At 52.4% G+C, this 12,477-nt stretch overlaps 1 protein-coding gene across 7 annotated transcripts in view; it reads right to left on the bottom strand.

Moving 5' to 3' along the window:
• Cntfr (ciliary neurotrophic factor receptor) overlaps positions 1-12,477 on the bottom strand; it is a 38,996-nt gene that overhangs the window by 3,414 nt on the left and 23,105 nt on the right. For all 7 annotated transcript variants that reach the window (XM_021252989.2, XM_021252993.2, XM_021252987.2 and 4 more), the window contains 4 exons: positions 9,932-10,165; positions 3,143-3,260; positions 2,814-2,980; positions 1,415-1,578 (listed from right to left, as the gene is read on the bottom strand). In XM_021252989.2, coding sequence (XP_021108648.1) covers positions 1,415-1,578; positions 2,814-2,980; positions 3,143-3,260; positions 9,932-10,165 — 683 coding nt within the window. The remainder of the gene's footprint in view (positions 1-1,414; positions 1,579-2,813; positions 2,981-3,142; positions 3,261-9,931; positions 10,166-12,477) is intronic.

Below are 12,477 nucleotides of genomic sequence, written 5' to 3'. Positions count from 1 at the left end.
CTCCAATCCACATCCCCTCCGGAACATACACCTGCCTCTCTCCAAGATCAAGGGCAAAGAGAATACATTCTGTTCAGAGCAAAATTCAAGTGGAAAAGAGCCAAAAGCCTAACCCTAATGTCTATGAGACATGGAACCAGGCTAGGATGTGCCATGGGCCACACATGTTCTTGCCATGAACCTGCATACTTTGTTCTGCCCATGTCAGTGTAAGGGACAGTTCTACCTATGGTACAGGCCACTGCATGGTCTTGGCATGTTAGTCTAATGCATGTATGAAGCATGGTTTCTGCTAGGAGCCACGTGTGTGTGCATGTTCCTGTGTGTGGTGGGCAATGTGCCAGGTCCACTGCAAGGCGTGTGCACTGCGACGCGCAGGGCTGCTGCCTGTAGCTCGTTAGCGGGGGAGGGGGCTTGTGAAACTAGACCCTGGTTATTAGCAATGCATTAGGCTCGGGCAGCTGGCCAGGCAAGAGAGACTCCGTATTCTGTTAGGGAACACATGAATGTGTGAGCAGCCTTTGTAGGGGCCAGGCCCACAACTGGACAGGCACCCTGGAATAGAATTACACACTTTAAAGGCCAGAAAGGAGGAAGGCACAAGGAGATAGGGTTGGAGCGCATGCATACAATGGGGGTACAGGTTGACACCCAGCAGCTAGCCTGGGTTGCCCCATGAAGCACCCTTCCAATCCCAGTCCTAGTTCACAGACCTTATAGGCCACACAGAGAGACCACAGCTTGAGGGTCCCTGGGCTCTCAATATGAGAACACCCCTAAGTCTGTTCCGAGTTCCTGGCTGGTCTCCATCACAGCTTGATCAACATCCAGACCGCAGCCTGACCACATACTGACCCTTGTCCACTGCTTGATTCTCAGCCCAGGCTGCCACCTGACCTATAATCCTAAACTGATCTCCAAGCTGGGTCTGACTTTGGAGACCTGATGGTAGTCATGGTCTAAACTTGCTCTCTGGACCAAGCTTAACCTTGGTGCATGATTCTGATCCCTTGAACCCATCTATGAACCCTTGAAGACAGAGACTGTCCTATTGCTAGGTCCAGCAGAAACTCAGGGCCTGGGGCAGAGTGTAAAAAGAGATGCCTGGTCAGGGATGATAGCCAGAGGCAAGGAGAGGGAAATGCTGCTTGCCATGCCTGCTATGTCCCTTTAGCACTTCGTTACCCTGCCACAAAGACAGATATGTTCCCCCTGCACCTGTGCAGGTCCCTGGGAACACCTAAGGACCTTTCCCTCAGCTCCATCCATTCTCCATCAACTTGGTCCCTTCTCCCTCGAAAAGCTTGACTGCCATCAGGTCTCCTGTTGGAGCTGCTACCACCTGGGGTATGGGTGCTTCTTGTGCTGTGGCTCTGATTCAGGCACCCAAGATCTGAGAGAGCAGGGCACTCACATGCTGCCACTGGTCCAAAATGAGGGGCCGGTAGCGCAGAAAGAACTTGAGAGGAAAGGACTCAGGGTCAGGCCAAGTTGAAGGAGTCTGCCATGTCACCTCCAGCCGGCGAGGGTTGCTGGGCACTGGCCGAGCTACTACATTTTCTGGAGGGTCAGGCTTCACTGTTCAGGAGACAGAGATTTGTTAGTGCACTGATCTTTAAGGAAAATCAAATTTTGTCAACTTTCCTGTTGCCAACCATTGTCATCTTCATCATGATCACCATCCCGCTTCTCTGTTGTCAGTTCTGACAACCACCATTAATAACCATCTTATTACTCTCACCTCTGACATCCCCATCACCACCAGTGATTGTCTCTACAGTGATGGTCACCAGTTCTTTGTATCAATATCCCCAATTTCATCCCATCATGTCAACCCACCCTTGTGCTGACCAGCATTTCAATAACAAAGCCTACATGTTGCCTTCACTGTGACCACTGTCACCTCCACTGCCACCTGGATCACTGCCTCTTACATCAGCATCACATACTCTCCCTTAGCTCTAGTTTTCCCTCAACTTTTCCAGTTCTAAACTACCACAGGGCCTCTTGGGAGAGTCTAGGTCTGAAGCTGTTCTGTGGGTTAAGGTTAAAAGACAGTCAACAGATATTGCAGACCTGGGTGATCTGAGGGCAGCATCTAAGAGCTCACCTCATGTAGAAATATTCTGGCTGGGGATCTGACCTTGGGGTATGGGAGAAGATGGGGGCAGATGGGAGTGTCTGGTGGAGATGGAGCAGAGAAAGGCAGAGAGCTGGATGGATGGGGCAGGGACCAGCAGAAGGTCAGGCTGGATGGGACAGGAACAGGCAGGAGGATCTGGCTCAGCTGGGACAGCCAGCAGCAGAGGGTCTGACTGGGATGGGGTAGGAGCAGGCAGAACCTGCCTGGAATAGGGCAGGGACAGGCAGAGGGTCTGGCTGGGAGGAGGGTGGGGGAGAGTGCAGTATCTGTCCCAGTCCTGTCTCCTGTTCTGACACCTCATTCATCACAGGCCGTAAGGAAGCCATTAGCATGGCGGGGTGGAGGCTGCAGCTGCACAAGGGTCTGGCCCAGCTGGCCCCCTCCCCCTGTATGCTCTGGGAGCCAGAAAGACAATGGAAAGAGCTGCTGGAGAGGTCTCATGGCCCTGCAGGCAAAAGACATTCACTTGCATGATCACAGGTGTGTACAGGTCATGGATGTATTTACACATGTACATACATACCACATATACCTATGCACAGGTATGACATAACCATGCAGTTGTGCACACATGTGAACATCCTCTCTGATGCTCGTATACACCTCTAACACACTTTCACGTGTACATTCCCAGTGAGATATGCAATAGGGACCCCACCACCACACGCACCAATGGTGAACTCGTCGAAGGTGATAGCTGTGGCGTTGTGACCCAGGGCATTGCTGACACTGATCGAGACCTTGTACTTGATGGTGGAGAACAGGTGCATGTAGCGGATGTGGCAGCGGTTCTTGAGGGCTGGGTCCTTCTCACAGACCATAATTTTGGAGCCGTGCCTGGGGAGGGAGGAGGCCCAGGTACTGTTATCAACATTGAGTGGGGGCAGGTTGGGGGAAGGTCAAGCCCAAGGCTGGGCTGGGGTCAGGACTCAGGGCATGATAGGGGCTAGAGGAAGGTCAGGTCAGGGCTGGAACCAGGTCACAGGTGCAGCTACTCACAGCACAGTCACATTGAAGGTGTTGGGGATGTAGGTGGGGGTGGGCAGATGCCAGCTGCAGTAGAAGCCCTTGGGGTAAGTGTTGGAGCGGCAGCTGAGCACGGGCTCCCGCGGCGGCACTGGGGGTGAGGACAGCAAGGTCAGGATATTCCTAGAGCCCCCAGTCCCCTGCACTAGTGCGGAGACAGGTGGGGCCCAGAGCCCCAGCTCCCCCACCCCAACCCATCATCAGTGCCAAAGGTGGGGAGGTAGGGGCTGTCAGCAAGGGTCTGAGGCTTCCCAGGCCACAGAGAGCCAGATGTTTAATTAAAAAAAACAAGGTTGTGCAGAGGAACCCCCCACCCCTCACCTGCTCAATGGAGGCAGGAACTGTGGAGAGCAGGAGCTGCGGAGCCTCAGCTCATCAATCACAGGATGGAGGTGATGTCTTAGGGAATCAGCCCCAACCTGCATCTCCTGCCATACTGTCCCCTCCCAGGAGAAGACTGTGCTAGAGACCAAAGTGGGTCTTGAATGGGTCCTCTGGTTGCTATGTTGATTGTGGGGAACTTCCTGGAGAAGAGACACCCCAGGAGTCCCCGAAGTGGAAACTGAGAGACACAAAAGCCTGGTGGCTACACAGGAGCAGCAGTCATGTGCCTATCTGTGTAGGTGTCTGTACACTTGGGTGTATGTTACATATGTATCTGTGTGCAAGAGAAATGAGTGGTCAATAACATGTAGGAGGAGCATCTATGTGGATGTAATGTGTGTGTGTATGAGAGTCTGTTGCAAGGAAGCTAGTTCTCTTGGTTCACCTCAGCCCCAGTCCTCTACTTCTCCATCTCAAGCCATTTAAGGAGCCTAGCAGCTGCCTTCACTTTGGAATATGAAGGCCCAGAAAAGCATGGGAACCCTCCTGAGGTCACACAGCAAGCCAGATCTGGGAAGAACCCCCAGAATATAGTTACCCAACCACATCACCACACTCATGCAGTCCTTTCTGCTAACCATACTTTTTGCTGCTCTGAGCACTTAGCCCAGCTGTCCTACTGTCAAGCACTGGGCAAGGTGTGAGGACAGGCAGCTCAGGTTCCTGGAAGGAAGCAGCTTCTGTGATCTGACCCAGGCAAGGAATTTTTGTCTGTGGCTCCAGGGACACTGATACCTCACTTCTCTCCTCCCCCGCTTCCCCGCCCCCTGCCCGACAGGTGGACAGGAAATGGGAGAGCGCAGCTCAATAAGCCAGGGACAGTGAAGGGGAACATGTCTATGCTTCTAGGGTGGCCATGGTGACACACAAGGAACCGTGGGCTTCTGTCCACAGTGTGCATGTGATTTTGAGTGACTGTGTGATTGCATGTACACATGCAGTGTGTTCAGTATGAAAGTGCCTGGGACACAACCCAGAGCCCAGATCTGGTTTTGTAGCAGGAGAAATGAGAGGACAGAGAGGCATCAGGAGAGCTTCTCTGCTGCAGGTGGAGTGGCAGTGCTGGGGGCTATGGCAGCTCTGCTCCCAGTGCAAACTGAGACCCCACAAGGGCCAATCTGTATTCTGCCCACCGCTGTCTACCTCCCCAGGGAAGCCTTCCTGGCCCTGTAGCTGGTCCATATTCATCCTGTGTTTTTAGTATCCTTTCCCTATCTACTCACGGGTGTAGAGCTCTGCATGGGGGTGGGGTGGGGGGCGGCCAAGGACACAGGAAGTGCCTTCTGGGGGCCTGTGGGCCAGGCCAGAGTTGGCAGCCACCCCAGGAGGAAAGGACATTCTGAGGTCGGCCGAGAATCCTCCACTCCCCACTCCTGCTACCACCCCCCCCCCTTGCCTCCAGCTTCAAAGGAGAAGGGCACTGGGGGGTGGAGTAGGGACTGAAGCCTGCAGAGTCAGCTCCCTGCTGCCCAGGACTCTTTGGAGGGCAGAGCAGGCCACGGCACTGGACTCACAGGCCCCCTCTCTGGGCCAGCTTCCCTACTGACCAGTCTCCTTCATTCCCCTCTAGCTGTCCTCCCCACTCAGGTCAGCTTCCCCTTCAAAACTCCCCCTCAAACCAGTTCCCCCCTCTGACTGGGCAGGTCGAAGGGGGGCCAGGGCTGGGCAGGGGCTTTGTCATCTGGCTACTCCTGCCTGGCCCTGGGCCCTGAGCAGGGAAGGGCTTGGGTTTCCTGACAGGGACCAGGTTTCTCAGAGGGAAAAGGAGGAAAGAAAAACAAAGAAAAAGGAAGAAAAGGAGTGACTTACTGCAGCTGGATCCCAGCTGAGGGGCCGGGTGGGTGGAGATGGGGGTGCTGTGAGAGACCAAGTGTGAGACTGTGGGGACAGTGTGGGATCAGGAGGCCTGTTGTGTGTTGTGAACTGGAGGAAAAGCTGTTTTTAAGACACTGATTGTGAGGCGCTGCGTGTAACTCTGAGGCTTCATGACCAGACTCTGGGTAGTCATGTAACTGTAAGACTGGAGGCTGTAAGGGACTGGACAACTATATGACTTGAGGTGAGGATGTTCAATTAGAGAATATCTCTATCTGGAGACTGTGTATCTGAGGTCCTCTGTGAGAGAGTTAATGTGCCACTGTGTCTGAAACATGGTGACAGCTTGCTACACATGAGACACTGGGTACGTGATGGAGCTTGGGCCTGACTGTGTTTTTCAAGCTGTGGGTATGGGAAGATGCCCCAAATGCCCAGCAGGTCTACATGTATGCACTGGACACTATGCAGCATGTCAGAGGTGGTGGTGTGTGAGCAAAAGCGTATACACATACACATCACAACATCACACTCTGGGTGTATAAGCATGCTCCTAGATATCCAGGCATCCTTGGTTTCCCCTTCTGGGGTTCCTGAGATGCCTTAGTGACTGTCAGCCGTGGCAGGGTATCCCTGAATCCCATGCGGGGCTGTGTATGTATGCGTGTGCATGCATGCATGTGCCCCTGCTGGCTAGAGATTTGTTTGTTTTCTTCCTAATTGGCTTGTTTTTCCATGTCCAGCCCACCAAACCGCATGTTTTTCCTCTCATCTCGCCAGCCGGCCTGGGCTGGAGCCCCCGGCACGCATGAGGCCTGCCCATGGCTCAGAGAGGAGGAAGGGCAGGCTGCCCACACCCTGGGCCAGGCCAGATCAGGCCAGGGTGGGGCAGGATGACCCGTCCGCTCCAGCCCTGCCCACACCACACCCACGCTCCTCTTCCCTCCCAACATTCAAGCCCCATGACTTGTCCCAACCATATCTTGTGGCACCCCTCAAAGCAGCCTAAGTTCTAAGCTGTCAAATGCCCCCCTCCTGCCTCCTACTCATGATTTCTCCCCAGACATCTTCAACCACAGCCCCCTCCCAGACAGGGCTGAAGGAAAGTAGTGCTGAACCAGGGGGTCTGAAGTTTCCCTCCAGACCACTCTCAAATTTTTTTAAAAAATGTAAAAACTGGACAAGGAACTGTCCATTTAAAAATTATTTTAATCTCTGGTTTGTTTTAGCTTAGAATCCGAATGATACTGAATCAGCAATGTCTAGTAAACAAAAGGATGCTATTAAAAGGAACAGTGTGATCCCATTTCTTAATGTGGTGGATCCTTTCATCATCCTAGGTAGGAGTCTTCAGAGCTATTTATTAAGGATCCACCCAAGGGCACAGAGGTGGATCAGGAAAAAGCAGTTCAGTGAGCAGCCAGCCTGGTTAAGGAGTCTTTCAACAGAATAGTATTATGAAACAAACATAAAAATCTTGCATGTTTAAGATAAATTTTAAATAAATTAATCTCTGACCCACAAATCAGGAGTAACCTGGGCTAGTTCTCTGAGAGCTGGCAATATGGATAATTTGATATTGAGCATTGCCAACTCCAGTCTCTTGTTACTAATATAAAGTGACTGAGACAATCATGATTAATATTCCCTGTTTCTCTGACCAGGTCTTTAGAAGGAAATAAGGCAATGAGAGATAACTACCTGCTATGAACACTACAAACAATTCACGGTCAGCCATCCTCTGATGGCCAGGAACTACAGAGCAAAGAGCACTGTATGTAAGCAGTCTGGGCTTACAACAGGGAAGCTGTGGGCATGTCCTGTGGGTCAGGGCCATGGCCATTACTTCAAGACTCAATTCCCCTCCAATGAGCTCTTGAAGATCACAGGAATGGTGACCCACAGTCACCTAAACTCAGCCATCACTGTAAACCTTATCCATCCTGAAGACTTTTGGGACACACATTGAGAAGATAGAGCTGTGGGTGACTCATGATGAGAAGGCCTCTTCCTTCTTCCAGGGCACTCATCAAACAGCTTTTCCCTCCAGTGTAAGGGCCCAGAGCTAGGCTGAGGGGCTCTTCTGCTGTTGGACTCCATAGTGCTCCTGGTCCTGCATTTCTCAGAATGGCCAAAAGGGGTCACTCCACCCTTGGCTTGCAACTAAAGGGTTTGGCTTGAATTCCATTCCAATTTAAACACTTTTTTGTGTGTGTGTAGTACCGGGAATCAAACCCGGGACCTTGCGCTTGTGAGGCAGGCGGTGGAACCACTGAGCCAAATCCCCGGGCCCTACTTAAACACATTTTTAAAAGGATAAAGGTACATCTCCACCAAAACCTATTTTCACATTTCATTCAGTCCCACTGGTGGGTCAGTATTTTTTTTGTTGGTACTGGGGATCGAACTCGGGTCCTTGCGCTTGTGCAGCAGGTGGCGAAACCGCTGAGCTAAATCCCCAGCAGGTCAGTATTTTTGTAAGGGTTGGTGAGCAACTCTTCAGCCTAACAAATTTCACATGGCTGTCCACACCAGTCTCCTGACAGGGCAAAGACCTGTTCCCAGATCCCTTAAGCATCTTCTTGGTAGCTTCTAGGGAATAAAGAAGCCATCTTTAGGCCCTGGAGTGAATCACACTCAAATTGGATGAAGCCAGAGGAACACGAATTTTTGACTCAGGAGGGAAAAAATGGAGAAGTGTTCTGAGAGTTCACTCTGTGGGTGGGTGACTCTGGGTGAGACCAAGTGCCTGACTACATGACCCTCAGTGACACTGATGACTTCATTATTTTGTTTTCTTCAAGCCTCTTTTCCAAATCATACTCACCTGGTCTTCCCTCTACCTTCCGGCTGGCTCCTCTCTTTCTGTGGTTTATTTCTCTCCAACAACCCCTTACATGCTGATCATCTTCAAGGCTCAATTCTAGGTACTCTTCTCATCCCAAAAATCTCTCCTTTGGACATCTCACCCCCTCCCATGGCCTTATTGCTGATAACCCCTCAAAGTTCCATCTCCAGCACAGACCCTGTCCCCTTAACACCCAACCCTTGGATTCAATTATTGCCAGCCACCAACTCCCGGTTGTCCCCTGAGTACCCCCATCCTACGCGTCTGCAGCAGATGTCTGTGGAGCCACCATATCCCTCACCCACACCACTTCTCACTGCCAACTTCTGTAGTTATTTGCCTAAGAGCTTTCTCTGGCCACCAAGGCCTGTTTTTGCCTGCTCAGGCATCAAACTGGGGATGCTGGGGAATTAAGGCACTCCCCACCCATCCACCCACACACAGCCTGAGAAACCCTCTACCGATGATGGCAGGAGTTTATAAACATCCCAGCTCCCTCTCCCTGCAGGCAGAAGGACTGACTCTGAGGTGTGTGTTCTGCATCCACATTCAGGGTTCCCTCAGTGATGGCTCCAGATACCAAGAGGTGACCTTTGATAACTCACTCTTTACTGCTAACTTAGCTTACTTCTACTGTGTCACTTTCCCATTTCTCTATGGTGTTTCCATCACCTGGCAAATAAACTACCTGCCTATGAATTCTCATCTAAGAATCTGATTCTAGGGAAACCCAAACCCAGACACTGTTCAAACAGAATACACTGTCTTTTCCTCTCAGTTGCAGTGTACCTCCAGCTGCCTCCCACTTCTTACTCTCTTGTTCTTGCCACCTCCAACCAATTACCAATTCGCGGTGGTGGTGGGGATTGTTATAGCTCAGGAATACAGCATTTGACTGCAATTCCTGGAGTCCCAATCCCACCCTAACTTCCCCAACTCCATGCCCTGTTGCCAGGTCCTCATCATCTCTCCTGTGTCTAGCAAAGCCTCCTTTCTGCTCTGGGTTTTCCCCATCCAACTTGGCTCTCTTCACTGCAGTGAGAGGCAGCTTTTAAGAACCTGATTCAGGCCATGTCACTCCCCAGCTTCCACGATAATGATTTGCTCCCTTCTCCCATTTATACCAGCCCAAGTGGCTTCCCAGCCACTCCCAGCTTCTAAGGCCTGTAAGTCACAGTCAGCTTCAAGCCACAAATGATGTTTCAATGTATCTTTTGAACAGTCCAATGTATCTTCTGGGTCTCCATGTGCCTTCTACTCCAAGAAGCTTTCCTCCTTCTCTAGGTTCTTCCCAGGAGACTCTTATCTATACCTGCATAGCCATATGTCCCTTTCCCTCCCTCAGACCTCTGGCCAGCCCTTTGAGAGCAGACACAGTGAAGCCACTTGAGCTCAGAGCTTTGACTCTAAGATCCCTTCCCATTCAGGTCCCATATGGCTCTCCTCTGCCTGTTCTGTTTTAGGGGACAGGATTTCAGGACCTCAAAGACCTTTTTAGAGGTGGGATACATGGATGCAATGCCCAAGGGTCTGGACTCATTAGGCAAGACTGGGCTCAGAGATCAGAAGAGCAGGTTAGGATAGGATCTGAAGGCAAGGGTCAGGCTGCAGCCCTCCCCTCTCCCTGGCCCCTCCCATTGGAAGAGGACTTGGTCTGAAGTCTGGGCCTGAAGGAAGGTGACAGATCAGATAAGGGGCTGGGGAACAACACTTACAGCCCACATGTAGCAGGACTTGGTGGCGCAGGTGCCAGGAGTCACGGTGGAAGCAGGCGTAGAGGCCACTGTGGCCCAGTTCCAGGCCATGGAGCACCAGCTGAGAGCCATTGAGAAGGTCAGAGGCCAGGTCTGTCCCATTTACTCGCCACGTCACAGCTGCATCCCAGTTTGCTGTCCCACATGGCAGCGTCACATCTGAGCCCAGGCGCTCATACTGCACATGGGGTGCCTCTGTGGGGTTGGAGAGGACACAGCAAAATTCACAGGTCACAGCCCTGCCTAGCACCACTGGGTGAATGTGTACAGATGACACCCTGTGAAGGCACACAGTGGGACCAGGGAGAGGCACTGTAACCATGAGATTTATCTTGGGGAGAAGAGGCATGTGCAACTTCTCTTTTGCAGGTATGTGAGTGTTTCTAAGTTTGTATTTGTGTGCAGGTAAGGAGTGTGTACGTGTGCACATGTGTATGTGAATGTGTGAGAAAAAGAGGAGAGAAAGAACGAGTGAGGTTATTGAGTTTGTGTAGCGCTGAGAAGGGTCAATTCTCAGTGAAAATTCTGTTCAAATCCAGTCCCTGGGGCATTTATAAAGTTTCCCTGAGCCCCCATGATCCTAACTTCTTGCCACCAAGTCCAGCCCGTCACTGACACCCATCACCCAACCAAAGTGGCGCTGAGAGGTCCCATTCCCGGATTCTGATCTCTACCCCTATTTCTCTCCCTCATCCTTGTCTTTCTGTCCTGTCTCTATCTCTCTACATCTCTCTTCCTCCCCCCTCCCTCTCCCCAACTGTTTGCCCTCCACAGCCCCTTTCCCACTAGCCATCCAGGGCTTAGACAGCAGCAGAAGTGAGAAGGGCACGCCATGAAGTGAACCCTGGGGAACTCCTGGCAGCTGTCAACTTCGTGAGGTGGTAACTGTAAAGTGTGGGGGAGGCTGGGACTGAGTGAGTGCTCTGACCATCCTCTCCTGCCCCCAGGAGGGGACTGTCAGAACCAAAAGCAATCCCCAGCCCTGGCCTCAGCAGCCCAGGCAAGATGGACTGAGCCCAGGAGACTGGAGATGGAAGGGAGCACCTGTCGAGAGGCAGCGCCAGGTGGGGGAAGCAGCGAGCAGGACAGAGTCAGAGGCAGATCCGCAGTTAGCAGCAGCAGAGGCAGGCATGCAAAGCCAGTGAGATTGGAATCTTAGGACACCCCCCAACTCCAGCTTCTCATCCTACCCCCTAAGCCTGGAAGGACAGATGCTTCCCTCTTCCCAGCCAGATCTGTGGAGTGAGGGTGGGAGGGGAGAAAGGAGGGGTGAGGGGGCAAGGGGGGGCTGCGGGATCCCTCGTTAACACTCTTCACATCTCCCCTCCAGAGAGCCACCCCGCTGAGTTGGGGGATTTTCAGAGGCAGTTCCTGTTAACGAGCCAATTAAGTTGGGCCAGTGGCCTCTTAATTAGACTTGTTAACACCACCAGGACTGGGGGGGGGGGGGCAAGGATGCCCCTGGGCCTGCCAGCCACCCCTCCCCCTTACAGCAGCCCCCTCCTCAGGACTGCTTTTCTCTATGCTGGAACATCTGTGCCTGTTTGGTGCCTCTGTTGTCCACCCTGTTCCAGGGTCTCTGTGTCTCTCTTCCTCACTGCCTGTCTGTCTTGCCCCTCTCTGAGCCTCTCTGTCCCTGTCAGAGGAGAAGGAAGCAGGAAACCCAGCCAGCCCTGACCACTCGTCTGTGGGGCCTGGGACCAGCCAGAGGATGAACAGGCGGAAGGGCGGTGGCTGGGGGCCTTGGAGGCCACAGCTGTGAGGCTGGACTAGAGACTGAACAGGGGCCTCCCCCTGACCAGAGGCCCAGTGTCCAAGACTCAAGCCATTGACCCCCCCCCCAAGTCCACCAGCTCCGGCCACTGAGCACCCCCCACCCCAGCCTTCCTTCCAAAAACCTGGAGCGTCCAGGAAACATGCCAAGCCCCTCTCTCTGAACACCACCCCCCAGGAGCAACTTTGCATCCAGCTGCCTGAGGAAGAGGCTGAAAACTGACCGTTGGGGAGGGGGCGTGGCCATCACAGTCCCAGTGGCAACACATTCACACTGACCTAGAGCAACTCAGAATCAACACAGACCGGGTATGGCCTTTAGTGCTGGGAGGCAGGTACAGCCACAAGGTGAGGAAACAGCAACTCAACAATACAAAAAATACAATGGCAGTGGGGTTAAAACACTTCCCCACCACACCTTGTTCCCTCACAAAAGAAACAGGAACACAACGAGACAACAGTGACAAAACAAGGATGGAAGAGCAGGGAAGGAATAAAAAATGACAGTGCAATGACAGAAGACAACTACAGGACACAATACGGGGGGGGGGGCAATGTGACACGATCATCACACAGTGTCACAATTGCTACAATAACACAACAATTACAATACACACAGCCAAGCAACAGCTCCAAAGATGGCAATAATTTAATCCTTTGTCTCTGGACAGCTCTCCTCCCACCCTGTGGGTGCCCCTACTGATGTGCTGTCCATTTCAGAAATTAAATCAAGC

The sequence above is a fragment of the Heterocephalus glaber genome, unplaced genomic scaffold, assembly GCF_053883595.1.
Source record: "Heterocephalus glaber isolate CG9 unplaced genomic scaffold, H.glaber_assembly_v1.0 deba00001481, whole genome shotgun sequence".
NCBI classification, from domain to species: Eukaryota; Metazoa; Chordata; class Mammalia; order Rodentia; family Bathyergidae; genus Heterocephalus; species Heterocephalus glaber.
The sequence above is the reverse complement of the archived record's forward strand: the minus strand, read 5'-3'. Positions and strand labels throughout refer to the sequence as shown.